The sequence below is a fragment of the Lupinus angustifolius genome, chromosome LG18, assembly GCF_001865875.1.
Source record: "Lupinus angustifolius cultivar Tanjil chromosome LG18, LupAngTanjil_v1.0, whole genome shotgun sequence".
NCBI lineage: Eukaryota > Viridiplantae > Streptophyta > Magnoliopsida > Fabales > Fabaceae > Lupinus > Lupinus angustifolius.
This window is the reverse complement of record NC_032026.1, coordinates 2824590-2838993: the sequence shown is the minus strand read 5'-3', so window position 1 is coordinate 2838993 and position 14404 is coordinate 2824590. Positions and strand designations below refer to the sequence as shown.

The window sequence follows — 14404 nt, the reverse complement described above, 5'->3', positions numbered from 1 at the left end:
ACACTTATCGCCTAGGAAAACTTTTCCTACGATCCAGCCCCAGCCAAGAGTATGTTCTAAACTCAAGACCTCCAAGTCTTGGTGAAGACTTTCTATATCTCGGTGGTGGTACGACATCAAGAGACAACTTTCCTTGTTACAAAAACAACAAAAAAAACAGAGTAAAGTGAAGCACAAAATGGCTCAAATTTTACAATTCAGAACAAGCTATAAACCCTATACAAATCTCACAAATTATTATGAATATGTATAAGATCAGAATCATGAAGAACATGTAATTTCTACCCTAAGAAATCTCTAAAAGAAATGAAAGAATCATGCAAGAAAAGATAGAATGATGAACACATTGAATCACATGCAATGGATAACATTTAAATTCCTAAGCATAATACTATCTCTCACATGGAATTCTCTCTGCCTATATGACATACAATGAGCACGAAAATATGCAACTTAGCAATTCTAAAAATGAATGAATGAATGTATGAAGCATGGTGTAAAATCACAGCTTTTGTAGAAAAGCTATTTTATGCCCAGTTAATCGATTAAGTGCCCTTTTAATCTATTAACGGGCTGTTTAGAATAATTGAAGTCTGTTTTTCAGTTATGTGTTGAAATTGATTAAAATTGTTTTCACGTTAATCGATTAAAGCATTGCTTAATCGATTAACTAGCATATTTTCAGTTAAGAGATTAAATGGTAAACTACCTATATGTTATGATTATCAACTATACATATTTGACCATTATGTTATACCTAAGATGCACAAATAACATGTATGATTAATGCATGAACATGTAATAATCTAGATGGTCCGTCTCATGTAAATGATATGATAGTTTTTAGAACTTGTGAGATTTGCATCTAGGTTTACCTAAACCTAGACTCGATAACTAAGACACATATCTAAGACTCTAGTTTAGACAAGAAGCTCTTGAATCTTTGGCATGTTGATTTTTTTAGATATCTTTAAGCTTTCACTAAATCCTTTATCTTCATCAAAACATAGGCAAGCTAAGTGTTATCTTGACACTTTGCCCTTTCACAAACTTTTGACATTTTGGTCTTTCTGGGATCTAGTAGGACCTTACACCACTAGACCAACGCTTTGGTTAAGAAACACATGTTTAAGAAAATGGAAAAGGTAGTCCAATCAAATTCTGCATTTGGACTCAAACTTCATGCAAAATTTCATCAAGGGAAACAAGAATACAATAAACCAAAACCTTGAACAACCATAAGGGCAAGCTAGAAATAAACCAAAACTAAGAGAGAAAAATGATTGAGGGTACTTCTCAAATCTCAACAACAAATGCCATAACACTATTCTGAGGCACTCTCCTCTCATTCTAAGGTACTTGCAACCTTTATTCCCACCAAGCATTTCCTTTTCCAATTACTTATTATTAATAAGTTTGTTCTCATCTTAAATTATCATAAGCAATGCAGGTACATTTCATGAGTACATCACACCACATTGAAAAGTCTACCACTTCATTAGAGCACTTCACTAACAGTAAGTCAGTAACAGATTATGGCACTTGCAAAAATGTAACAACATACAAGTCAATTTAATAAGAAAAAAACTAAAACATAGATATAGGATTGAGATGATTAAGAAAGTGGTGGGGGCTTGAGTCAAACAGAAAAGGTAGCATTATATTTTTTAGACAATGGGGAAAGTGATGAAACATTCGTACAATGACAAGTCAAATAGGATTATGGCTTCTACATAAGGCCACTATTAAAAACACACAATAAAACAAAACTCTTTCAATCATTCTGATTATTCTCTCAGCTTTTGGAGGTACCAACATCATAACGTTAATGTTATTCTCATTTCATGTAATTAAGATTGGGCAGACAAAATGATCTAAAATGGCCACAGTTGATACAGAACAACCCATCAAAAATTAAATGTATCATGTAGAGTAGAAAATTTACACTAACCATAATATAATTAGCAAAATATGAAGTTCTAAAAATCTCAACAACAATTATGCATTGTCTTCTAGAAACATAAACATAAACCTAGCATAATAGATCTAGAATACAAATTCACTAATTATAGTGACAAATTGAAAATGATATTGAAAATATAAGTGTTTAGATTCATAGTGGTACATACCAAGTGTAATTTGAGATTCTTACAAACATAAAAGTTAAACCACCTTCAATCCAACAAAAATCACAAAATCCTAAGAGACAAAGAAGCAACGAAAATCAAGAATGAGAAGAAAACACGAATTGATTCATCAATGAAAGTAGAAAGTTACCAATCGTGCATGACAAAGAGAGATAACTTCATCATCATTTCTGGAATTTTGGTTGAAGCTTCACACAAAGAGAGGGAGAGAAGGAACGAAAAAACAAATTAGGTTATGATAAATGAGAAAGGGTATAGATGTAATTAAAAAATGTTAGTAAGGATAATTTGGTATTTCACCTTGTTTTTTTTCCCAAAAATCAACAAAAAATAGGTTGACGAGGGTTTTAAAAAATCTTCAAAACCCTCCCCCTACTATGACTAAACTCCCAAACAAGGGATTTCCCTCCTAAACCATCCTCTTCCTTCCCTCCCCTCCAAATTAAGTTTCCCAAACAAGGCCTATGGGAATATGGAAACATGCGGAGACAAATGACATCTTCAAAAGCCCCCATGGATCCTTACAGTCTCACCAAATTCCAAGAACTGATCAATATAGGCATTCAGATCTTCATGAGCTCCTCCTCCAAATTGGTTTTGCATCACCATTTGGATTAAAGTAGATGGCAAATAAAATTTCTCTGCCTTAATAGTTGGGCGGATTATTCCAGAACGTGAACTAAGAGCATTAGGGACTGCATAGTCGCAAAAAGGTTTTTCATATTGTTCAGCCATTGTTTATACATGTGCACGTCTTTCTCATGCTCTTTCTCTTTGTTGCCTTCTTCTTCTTCTACGCAAAGTCATTTCTAGCTCTAAGTAATAATTCAAACTTTGCATAAACCAAATGGGAAACCTGCAACGGTACCAAGAAAAAGGAAAACGTGTAATGCACTACAGTAAAATAATAAATTAATTGTGAATTAAAGAACTTTTGACACAGTCCCTGGCAATGACGTCAAAAACTTGATAGAGAAAATCACAAGTACACGATTATATCATCAAGTAATAAAATATCGATCCCACAAGGACTAGAAATTCCTTTAATTACAATAATTAATGTATACTTAACTTGAATAAGGAATAAAATTGGATTTCGAACAATTGAACAATTGAACAATTGACAAGAATAATTATGAAAATATTAAAAAGGATTGAAATCTAATTTAGGAAGAGTTCCCAAGATAAGGGTTTCTTCTATTCCTATTTTTTAGATTTGTTTTGTTGGGCTTAGCCCAATAATTTGTAATTATGATAAATGAGGATTCTCCCTCAATGATGAAAGACACTTTAATTTTTACACTTTACATTACAATTCTCTAATTTAGAATTTGGTATTCAGTTCTCCATTATGAGTGAGTAATTCCCTTTTTTTCTAGGATTGGGCCTATGCCCTTTTACATTCAATAAACACTTGTTCTTACTTCTATTTTATTGAGTGTTGTGATTTGAATCATTAAACTGAGTTTTATTCGTGTGAGTTGTATGGCCAACAAATTACACCTCTTAGATACATTAGGGAAGGACCGAGAGGTGAATCCAACTATCCGACCATTCAGTTATTCAAACTAGAATCCTAATTCACGAGAAGAGTATTAGGATTCTCGGGGGTTTCTGAAATTCACCTTGGATTTCTACGAAGCGATTGGATAGAAAAATCCAAGTAAAGGATTTGATTGATAACCGTACCACGAGAGTAGGTGAAACTTCAATTAAGTACATGTATTAGAGCTTGCGAGAGGATGAAACATAAATATTGGTTTTGAGAAAATGGATTGTGGAGAAATTGTTTTTGTTGATGAGGTAATTGGGTTCCTAGTTTCCTATCTTTGTCAAAATATTGATTTTGTATTAAGTATACATGACTTCTTTTTGAATATTTAATTACACATGATATCATAATTCTGGTTAGTTTGAGATTGAGTGTATAGTCTCTATATAATATAAATTATTACAAAAGAAGTATCTTCTAAGAAAGAGTAGACCTTTAATATTTGATTTGTTTGTATTTTAACACTTATTCAAAATTGTGATCTTCTTTATCTGAAAACATTGAATCAAAGATGAACCTGAGATAATCTTTGGATATTGATAATATGTCATAAAGATGTTAAATTGTTTAATTTTTGAGTGTTTCAAAGAACATAATATGTTCTTCATTTAAAAAGTAACCTAAAATAATCATATACAATCTTTTGAGCCATTTTTTTGTAGCGTGCAAAATTATTTGTATTTTATATGTTATAAATTTGAAAGTATACATAAATGTCATTTAAGCATGTAAATGAAATTATATATTTTCAATTAACTTAATATCTTTAAGTATATTTTGCATTTATATAGTAGTAATGGTAAAATTTAGATATAAAAATTAAGCACGTTCAATTATCTATATACATATTAGATATGTTTTGCCAATAGGCGAACATTATTTAATTTTTTAATCAAGGTATAATGAATTGTGGGTATTAAATATTATATTTAACTTTGGCCAACACTATTTAATTTGTTAATGCTATTTAATGGGAATAATTTATTAGTTTTGGTTGGAATCTGTTGGATAAATATATAAAATAATATGTGGGTGGAATATGAGCAGCCTTCCCCTATTATTAAGAGGAATTTTTTAAAAGATTTGTTTTTTTAAATGTTGAATTAAATGAATAATAATTTATTAGAATAATGATTTTTAGGATTAACAAGGGTAAGATAAGCATAGACTGATAGAAGATAATAAGAAATATAATAAAAATATAAGAGGAACGATTATAACAAATATAACAGAATCAAGTAAAGGATGATGTAGATAATCTTTAATGAATATGTTATATAAACTAATAATTTTAACTTTAACTCACAAATGTTATAATATATATTACACTCACAAAATACATTAAGATTTCAAAAAATCCTCATTCACAATCTAAATCTCCTATAAATCGATCCTTAACGAATAAGGACTTGCAGAAAAAGCAATCTTGTATTTTTTTTCTAACAGAAAAAGGATTCGCTAATTTTTTCAAAGTAAATATCAATTTTAACCATTTCATTTTTTTTAGTATGGGACCAATTTAATCAACAAAGAATTGGGAAAATTGGATAAAGTAAATTAATTATTTCAAATTATTAAATCTTTCATCATTGCAAAAATCTGAAATTCATCATCTAAGTATATCAAATCTTTGTTTTAGATTAAAAGATAAAAAGTTCTATTCCTAAAAAAAAATTGTTGAGAGACAACACGATTATAAAAATAGTCTTATTCTCTATACCAGGAGACTTGTATGATTTTGAAACAGGTTCGAGATTCCTAGCTTCACAGAAAACCTACGAAACCCTCATTCCCCAACCAACTTATCTTCTTCCTTATTCTTATTCTGCTCCTGAGTGGTGCTATTGTGCGCACTTCATATCATATACAAAACAGTGAAATCTTGAAAAATCAAAAGAGAAGAGAGCATGATTGATATCTTTGTGTGGCTCATAGCCTTTTTCACCATTATCGCTTTACTCGTCATTGTTGTCTACCAGGTCAAGTTTATCACTTTTTTTTCTTCTTCTTCTTCTTTACTTTCCCCATTGTTTATTTCTATTCCAAATTCGAATTTAAATGTGATTCCAGCACACCATTATCCAAAGATTATTTCTTTGATTCAAATATTCAACTGGGTATCTATCATATTCCTAATGCAAATTTTTAAATTTTTATTTATTGATATATGGATAACTTGTATTCGGTGGAATGGAACAAATATTTCATAACGTTGTTGTTTGGATATTCAATGTTTTAAATTGCGGTCACGGTTGTGGGTATGTTGAATTCACCAAAATCGCAGACTATTGCGAAGCCCCCAATCCGTAAAAATGTAGAAACAATTCATATTTGAAAGAAGTTGAAAAAATAGAATTTTACTTACTGACTGCAAGGGAAGAAGTGTTTAGGATAACCTTCTGTGAAGGGGCTCCATTTGAGTGTTTCATAAGATGTGTTTTTCTTTAAGGTGTAATTAAAATGTATTTTAATGATCAGAATGAATGTATTGCACTCTATGATATATGCTTAAGATATAAAAATTTATAAAAACTTTGAAAATATAACCATAATTAAGTTGTAAATGATTTTTGTTATAATATTGGTAAGAGGTATTTGTACTGGAATTTGGATTCGCGAGAATGTACAGATATGATGTGATATATGTTATTGTGTCTTCATTTTTCTGTTTCTCATATTTAAGGATTTAGAAGTTTGATCTATCTATGTGTCCATGTCCTGTTATTCTATGTTTCTGGTTCAGAGCCTTCAAAAAATGGTTAAGTGTTCTTCATAATACTATCAAATCATATTTTGTCATTGAATCATCGATATATTTGAATGAGTGTGTGCTGAATTTGGTTGAGCTCGGCAGACTATCAAGCTTACTCACTCTTTGTAATATCTGACAAATGCTGACCTTGTCCTACATTCGTGCAGCTAATGTGCCTGGCAGACCTAGAATTTGATTATATAAATCCTTATGACTGCTCATCTCGAATAGACAAAGTGGTTTTGGCCGAGTATATTATACACGGTGTTCTATGCTGCTTCTACCTTGTGACAGGGCATTGGGTTATGTCACTGTTCTGTGCTCCTTACCTCTACTATAATTTTAGATTGTAAGTGTTCTATCTACAATAGAAATATGCTATGCAAGTTTATTCTTCCTGAATGATAATGATTACTGAATATATTGTTAAGATATATCTAAGTGGAAATAATCCATGTATGCACACTATAATTTGGTAGTGGAATTGGGATGATAGTTTGTTTGGAGTTCTTTGCATTCTTCAAAATGTTTTGGTTTATGTATTAAGATAATTGATAAGCATGGTACATTTTTAAAGGCATTCATTAATTCTCAAATATCAACTGTGTTACTTGTGGAACAGATTTAATGTACAAATTGGTAATTAGAGCCAAAAGTAACACATTTCTGCTGCAGTAACTGGATTGCCGAGACAAAATCTCAGTTTGTGACTCTGCAGCTCGGACTTGCCTTTTATGTCAAATAAAGTAGAAATTTCCAGTTGGAAAATTCAGCATTAATTGGTCATCATCATCAAATAGATTTTACATAAATATATATTTTACATTACTGGAATGTTCTTAATATGATCCTGCCGAAGTCTTAATTTATTGCATTTCATCAGGCACAAACAAGGAAAGCATCGGGTTGATGTCACAGAGATATTCAACTTGCTCCCTCAAGAAAAGAAGCAGCGGCTTATCAAACTCTTTTATCTTCTTTTTCTCCTTCTCCTGTCTATATTTTGGTATGGTAACTAGAAAAAACGGCATCGTTTTCATTCAAAAGAGAGGTCTTATTAACATGTTATGCTTACATGTGCATTTTTGTCGCAGGATGATCTACACATCATTGGAGAACCATGATGATTAATTGGAGTTCATTGCTTGTTTTGTGGGGTGCTTCCTGGATGTATCTGATGACTTGTGCGGTAGAGCGAAGCTGATTACTTTACATATTCGACATCATTCTGGGCTAACATGCACTTTTAGCCGTGAGTTGCATGCTTGTTTCAATTGTTGAACAATAGGCTGTACATTTATATTAATACACTTTCCTTCAGTTTCATTGCCTCATTGCCTGGTTTGTATGTGCTTATTTATTTCACGTTTCCTTTCATATGAGGAAAAGCCACTAGGAACACCATGTTGTGTGGGGTATGAGACTTTGAGTAGTAAGTCTGTTAACTAAAGTTGCATGAATGGTTTAAATATCTATTTTGTTACATATATAATCACTCATATGCCTTCACCTAACAACTTAAGTTTTTGGGAAAGTTGGTTCTTAAAATAGTATCGAAACTAGAGCTCAACTTCTCTCGGTTGTCATGGGCAAAAGATGCTCTTTCGTTAGGCTCAAAGGTAGTCTATTGTCTGGTCCGACAGGTTTATGCAGAAGGGAATGTTGGGAATTAAGTCTCACATCAGCTGTCTCATTGTCTCGTGATTGGTTTAAGTACATGTTAGGCTAGTCCTGTCATTAACAATTGGTTTTGAGATGAAACCTTAACATGATATTATAGCACAAGGAATGGTGGGCCACGCTTCAAGTCCAAAGGGCTATTTGTGAGGGGGTGTGTTACATATATAAATTCATTCACGGACCATCTAACAGTGCATGTGATATTTCTTTTTACCCTTACCGCTTTATGGGAAATATGATGCACTAGAATGGAGCTGTATTTGAGGTGATGGAAACCTCTTTTAGATGAGCTCATGCATAAGTTATTGTGCATGTATGATTCATTTCGATTCTTGCTAGCGATTAGAGATAGACTTGCACTTTATTATTTGCTGTTTTAGCTTAATGTTGATGGGATAGTATGTCATGTTGATGTGTGGTGATAATGATTATTGGTTGATGGAGTTCGCCGGTTCGGTGGTGGTCGTGACCACCGTGTTAGTGGCGGACCTTTGTTCACCGAGGCAAAGCTTATGTATTGCCTGATGATAGTTATAGGTTGCTTGTTGTAAATTAGACTCCATGAATGTCTAAAGCAGAACCCTCCTTTCCATTCTCATTTGGTCTTCATCAATGGTGTTCAAAACTTTGTTATAAAATGATGGGTACTACTAGATTTTGATTGTGTTGTATCTCTATAATCCAGATTAGGTTTATCATGTCCTCAACTGCATTGTTGATATTGATCCCAAAAACGAAATCATGGGTACTGCTAATCTGTGAGCAACCAACCTCGCACCGTAAAAGTTGAGTAACGTATCTTCACAGACCAAGAACTACGAGATCGCCCCTTTCATTCTGGGGTGACAGCGGGTTTGTATCATTCGAGCCTTTTTTTCATGGTTTTCCCATCTATGATCATTTGAGCCTCCTAAAAATATCTACTAAGTTCACCTATTGGTTCCAAAAGATCAAAATGACATTATTAAAATGGCATATTATTAATGGAGTTACTCGTTGACTCATTTGGGCGTGGACTTCCAAATACATCATAAATTAAACTTGTGTTAACCAATACCCAAATCAATGAATAGGGGGATAGTAATACTATGAATAATCCAATACCGAATAATGGTAATAATATCATAAGTTCAATTGTTGCCCTCTTGTAGGATGAAGAGAGATTTAATGATGTTTAAGACAATTTTTAAAAGCTTGGAGCATGTAATTAAGTTTCTTTGTATTTAGAACACGTCTCCTCTAAGCTTTTTATGCATATGAAAGTAGTTTTCTTATTGTTGTTTTCCAATTGTTGGAACATGGTTTGTTGAAAATCACTAGTGAGAACTTTGGGGTGTGAAATATAAAAAACACTCAAGTCCCACATAGAAGAGTTTTGAAAAAAACAATTCTCAAGTCCCACATCGGAGAGATGAAGAACTTGGAAATAGAAGTCTTCTCCCTTCATATTTCTTTGCCCCAAATTGAATGCACTTTCATCCAACTTTTTCTTTCTCCATCATATTTTCCGTCGATGCGTTTCTGGCAAACTTTTCCACCTTTCTTTTCGTGACACTAAGAAATGGCACATGCAGCCATATTATGAGAATTTCGAGAACTGACACTCGTAGTTAGTATTGGGGGAAAGAATTTGCACAAATAGCCATATTCTGGAAATTTCGAGAACTGACATTGGTAGTCAGTATTGGGGGAAAGAATTGACACAAGTAGCCATATTGTGGGCATTTCGAGAACTAATACTGATAGTCAGTATTGTGGGAAGAGAATTGGCACGGGTAGCCATATTGTGGGTAATGTCAAGAATTGGCACTGGTAGCCATATTGTGGTGGCTGTATTCGAGATCGGTTCTTACAGTGCAGTAAGAATTCGATAACAGAGATCTGTGTTGTTTTATCCTAGGGACGGCGTGGCTGATAGTCTGCTTGCATATTTTGGGCAGTGCCACGAAACGCTTAAAGAGAGCGATCTGATCGTGACTCAGCCACTAATTATTATTTCGTGTCATTTTTAATTGTTGCAAGCTAACGGTAACAACAATTTTAAGACGTTTCGACTACAATGACATTCGTAGATAATATTACTGAACCGAACATCTATGACCTGAACAAGCCATTTCAGTTTGACAGAACAAATTTCAAACGTTGGCAACATAAGATAAATTTTTCCTCATTATGAGAAAGGTTGTCCACGTTCTGAAAACCCACATCCCAGTGGTGTCGGATGAGGCTGAAAAAAAGGAAAGGGATAAACTGACTATTGAAATAACTCTCTGGAATGAAAATGATTACTTATGTAAGAACTTCATTCTGAATGAGTTGTCTGATGATCTGTATGATTACTACAGCCCATACAAGTGTGCCAAATTAATTTGGTATGCAATTGAGAAATAAAGAAATATGATACCGAGAAAGTTAAGATAATATATATAATGTATCAAATGACTGATAATAAATCAGTACAGTCTCAGTCTTATGAGATACATATAATTTGCTCATGAAATCATTTATGATGGTATGGCCCTAGAGAGTTAAACTCAGAGAGTCTATGAATGTATATTCATTGGGTATGATATAAACAGTATTGTGTATAAGCATTACGACCTTAACGCAAAATGATCATTGAGTTTAACGATGTTGACTTTAATGAGAAGAAATTCCTTTTTAAATTGAGGAATAGTGGGGCACATCAACTAGTCACATACTTGTGATTAGTGATAATGATAGAAAATGAAAGGAATGAAAGGTTTGAAATAGAAACTAGAAGAAGTAAGAGAGCAATAATTATTAGAGAGTATAGACCTGATTATATGGTCTATATACTGGAGGATAATCCATCAACTCTCCAAGAAGTTTTTGACTTCTTTGGATGTTGATTTGTGGTGAGAAGCCATAAATGATGAGATGGATTATCTAGAGTCTAACAAGAAACAGACTATGTTATCTCAATCCACTATGAAAGTTGAAATGATATCATTAACAACAGCTAATGAAGAAACAAGTTAGTTGAGAAGTTTGATTGTAGAGATTCCCCTATGGGAAAAACATATATTAATTATGATTGATCCATTGTGATAGTATCGTAGCTATTGCAAAAAAAAATTGAGAACCGCTTTTATAACGGTAAGAAGCAACAAATACGTCGTAAGCACAACATCATTAGAGAGTTACTCTCTACATGAGTTGTTAGAGTGGATCATGTACGCATTGAGAATAACTTAGCAGATCCTTTAACGAAAGGACTAGCTAGAGAGAAAGTCCATAATACTTCTAAGAATATGAGACTATTTCCCTTAGAGCGAGGGTCACTCATGATGGTAACCCGACCTAACTGACTGGAGATCCCAAGAAATAGGTTCAATGTGTAATAACAAGTTGTGAAGTGATATGAGAATGTACATGCTATAAAATTATGAGAAGCATGATTCCTGCAGCATATGTAAGGATGAGTTAAACTCTTAATGGGATCTATACTCCAATTAGAGTGGAGTACCTAGGCTACATGAGTACTCTTAATAGACTCACCTATGTGAATGTGGAAGTGAGGGCCGCTTTCTATGAAATTTTGGGGCATAAATTTCTAGAGTGTTCAATATACTGAGATAGACGTGCATGACCTTTAATGCACGGGCTTTACAGAATACACTTAGAATACACCTTTGAAAAGGTTGTGTGTGGTTTGATGCTGGAGATAGAGTTCAAGACTACGAGTCACTCTAGTAAAATCTGGATCTTACTCACTATGCAAAGGTTCAAGTCGCATGACACCTTTGTTTATGCACAATCTTATTGAGACCACAAATATTCTCGGAAATCGTTTTTTAATTTCAAATGGGGGATTGTTGGAACATGGTTTGTTGAAAATCATTAGTGAGAACTTTTGAGTGTGAAATATAAAAAACACCCAAGTCTCACATGGAAGAGTTTTGAAAAAACAACTCTCAAGTCCCATATAGAAGAGTTTTGAAAAAAAAACAACTCTCAAGTCCCACATTGAAGAGATGGGGAACTTGGAAAAAATCTCAAGTTATAAATAGAAGTCTTCTCCCTTAATATTTTCTTGCCTCAAGTTGAATGCGCTTTCATTCAACTTTTTCTTTCTCCCTCATATTTTCCGTCAATGCTTTCCGGCAAACTTCTCCCCCTTTCTTTCCGTGGCACTAAGAAATGGCACAGGCAACCATATTGTGGAAATTTCGAGAACTGATACTGGTAGTCAGTATTGGGGGAAAGAATTGGCACAAGTAGCCATATTCTGGAAATTCCGAGAACTGACACTAGTAGTCAGTATTGGGGGAAAGAATTGACACATGTAGCCATATTGTGGGCATTTTGAGAACTAACACTGGTAGTCAGTATTGTGGGAAGAGAATTGGCATGAGTAGCCATATTATGGGTAATTTCGAGAATTGACACTGATATCCATATTGTGGTGGGTGTATTCGAGATCGGTTCTTACAATGCAGTAAGAATTCGATAACAGAGATCTGTGCTGTTTTATCCTGGGGACAGCGTGGCTGATAGTCTGCTTGCACATTTTGGGTAGTGTCACAAAACATCTTAAAGAGAGCGACCTGGTCTGACTCAGCTAGTAATTATTATTTCGTGTCATTTATAATTGTTGCAAGCTAACGGTAACAACATATATTCTATATTTTGTTGTTGGTTTAATGGTAAGTAAGTTGAATCTCAATGTATTTCTTATCAACTTGCGCATTATAAATCATTGAAAAATACTTATTGAGATATATAGATACAAATTTGGAAAGAATTAATTATGTATCCTAATAATATGCACCATATATACCTTGGTTGAAAATAATATACGGATATGGCTATTGGGAAAAGTATTATATTTTAAAATTACTTCACTTCAAACTTGATGCATGTATTATGTTAAAAAATAATATGCACCTATAAATAGTAATAAAGAAATGCTCGAAACACAAATTGGCATGGTTAGAAAGTACACTTGTGTAAAATATAGAGCTTAATTAGTTATAATATGATGAGAAAAGGATAAATCTACTAATAATGTATTGTGTATTTTATATACTGTTATGATATTATTTATTATTCATTTTCAATTATAGTTAACTCTTAAAATAAAAGTAATATAAATGAATAATGAATAATATATTATTTGAATATAAACTTTTACATTATGAATACCTGAATATAATACTCTAATATCTGCAATTGGAAGAGAAAATTACTACACATCAAGCTTCCTTTTTAGAAGAATATATATTAAGGGAGAAAATAACAATTCAAAAATGGTTAAAACCGTATCGGTTATCAAACCGGTCAGGGTACTGGTATAGTGGTACAGTGATTCAACCGATGGTTCAGTAATTGAACTGCATGCTAATTAAACTGGACATACCTGCTTATATTATATATATAAACCTATAACAATTTTTTTCCAAATAAGTACATACTCAAATTTATAATCCATATTCATAATCTACTCAAAATTCATGTAAATAAGCAACTTTAAGTCTTTAACAAATTCAAAGTATAAATTACAAAACATATATCAATCCAAAAATATCACTTAACAACAGCAAAATATAAATAAATGACATAAGTTTACAACTCACTCTACAAAACAAATAAATTTGGAGTTGTAACATTTAACATCAGGGAGTCAACGTTGTCTCATATCGAGATTATATTTTTGCACCAAATCTTATCAGACAGTACTCCAAGATTACACAAATGTCAATGAGATTACACGAATGTTAGGAACCAAAAGGTGTAATCTAAGTATACCTTGGAAGCATGTGCCTTGAAGAGTTGAAGAAGGTTTGGAAAGATGGGTCACCTTGTAATGAGTTTTTAAGTTTTTAAGTTTTTTTTTATAAAAAAATATGTGTATAAGTCAGTCGGTTTAGTCAAATACCGGCCGGTTCACCGGTCTTGATACTTGGTCGATTCAACATCTGTACCGTACCGGTTAAGAGTTCGGTTCACCAGTCTTCCAGTCAAACTGGCTGGTACGGTACAATTTTTACATCATTATACAAAACTGTGAGGATAAGAAGTATGTCGGTCACTCTCTAACCTTAAAGAATCTCTATTAGAGCATAATCATTTTTATTGGAAAAAGAATTTTTTTTTATTAGTTAGTGTGTGATTCTTATTTACTAAGAATACTCTTTCCACAAAAAAATATTTTTATGGTTATTTTTATAAGAAAATGTGGACCTTAGAAGGGAAAAAGGAAGATAGAGAAGTTGTGTGATAGATTATAAAATATGTTGTTGGACCCAA

At 32.8% G+C, this 14404-nt stretch overlaps 1 protein-coding gene across 1 annotated transcript; it reads left to right on the top strand.

Moving 5' to 3' along the window:
• On the top strand, positions 5423-7922 carry LOC109332302 (protein cornichon homolog 4-like). The gene is made up of 4 exons (XM_019567245.1): positions 5423-5678; positions 6619-6800; positions 7335-7457; positions 7546-7922. The coding sequence occupies exons 1-4, from the start codon at positions 5607-5609 to the stop codon at positions 7580-7582; spliced, it is 414 nt and encodes a 137-aa protein (XP_019422790.1). The 5' UTR covers positions 5423-5606; the 3' UTR covers positions 7583-7922.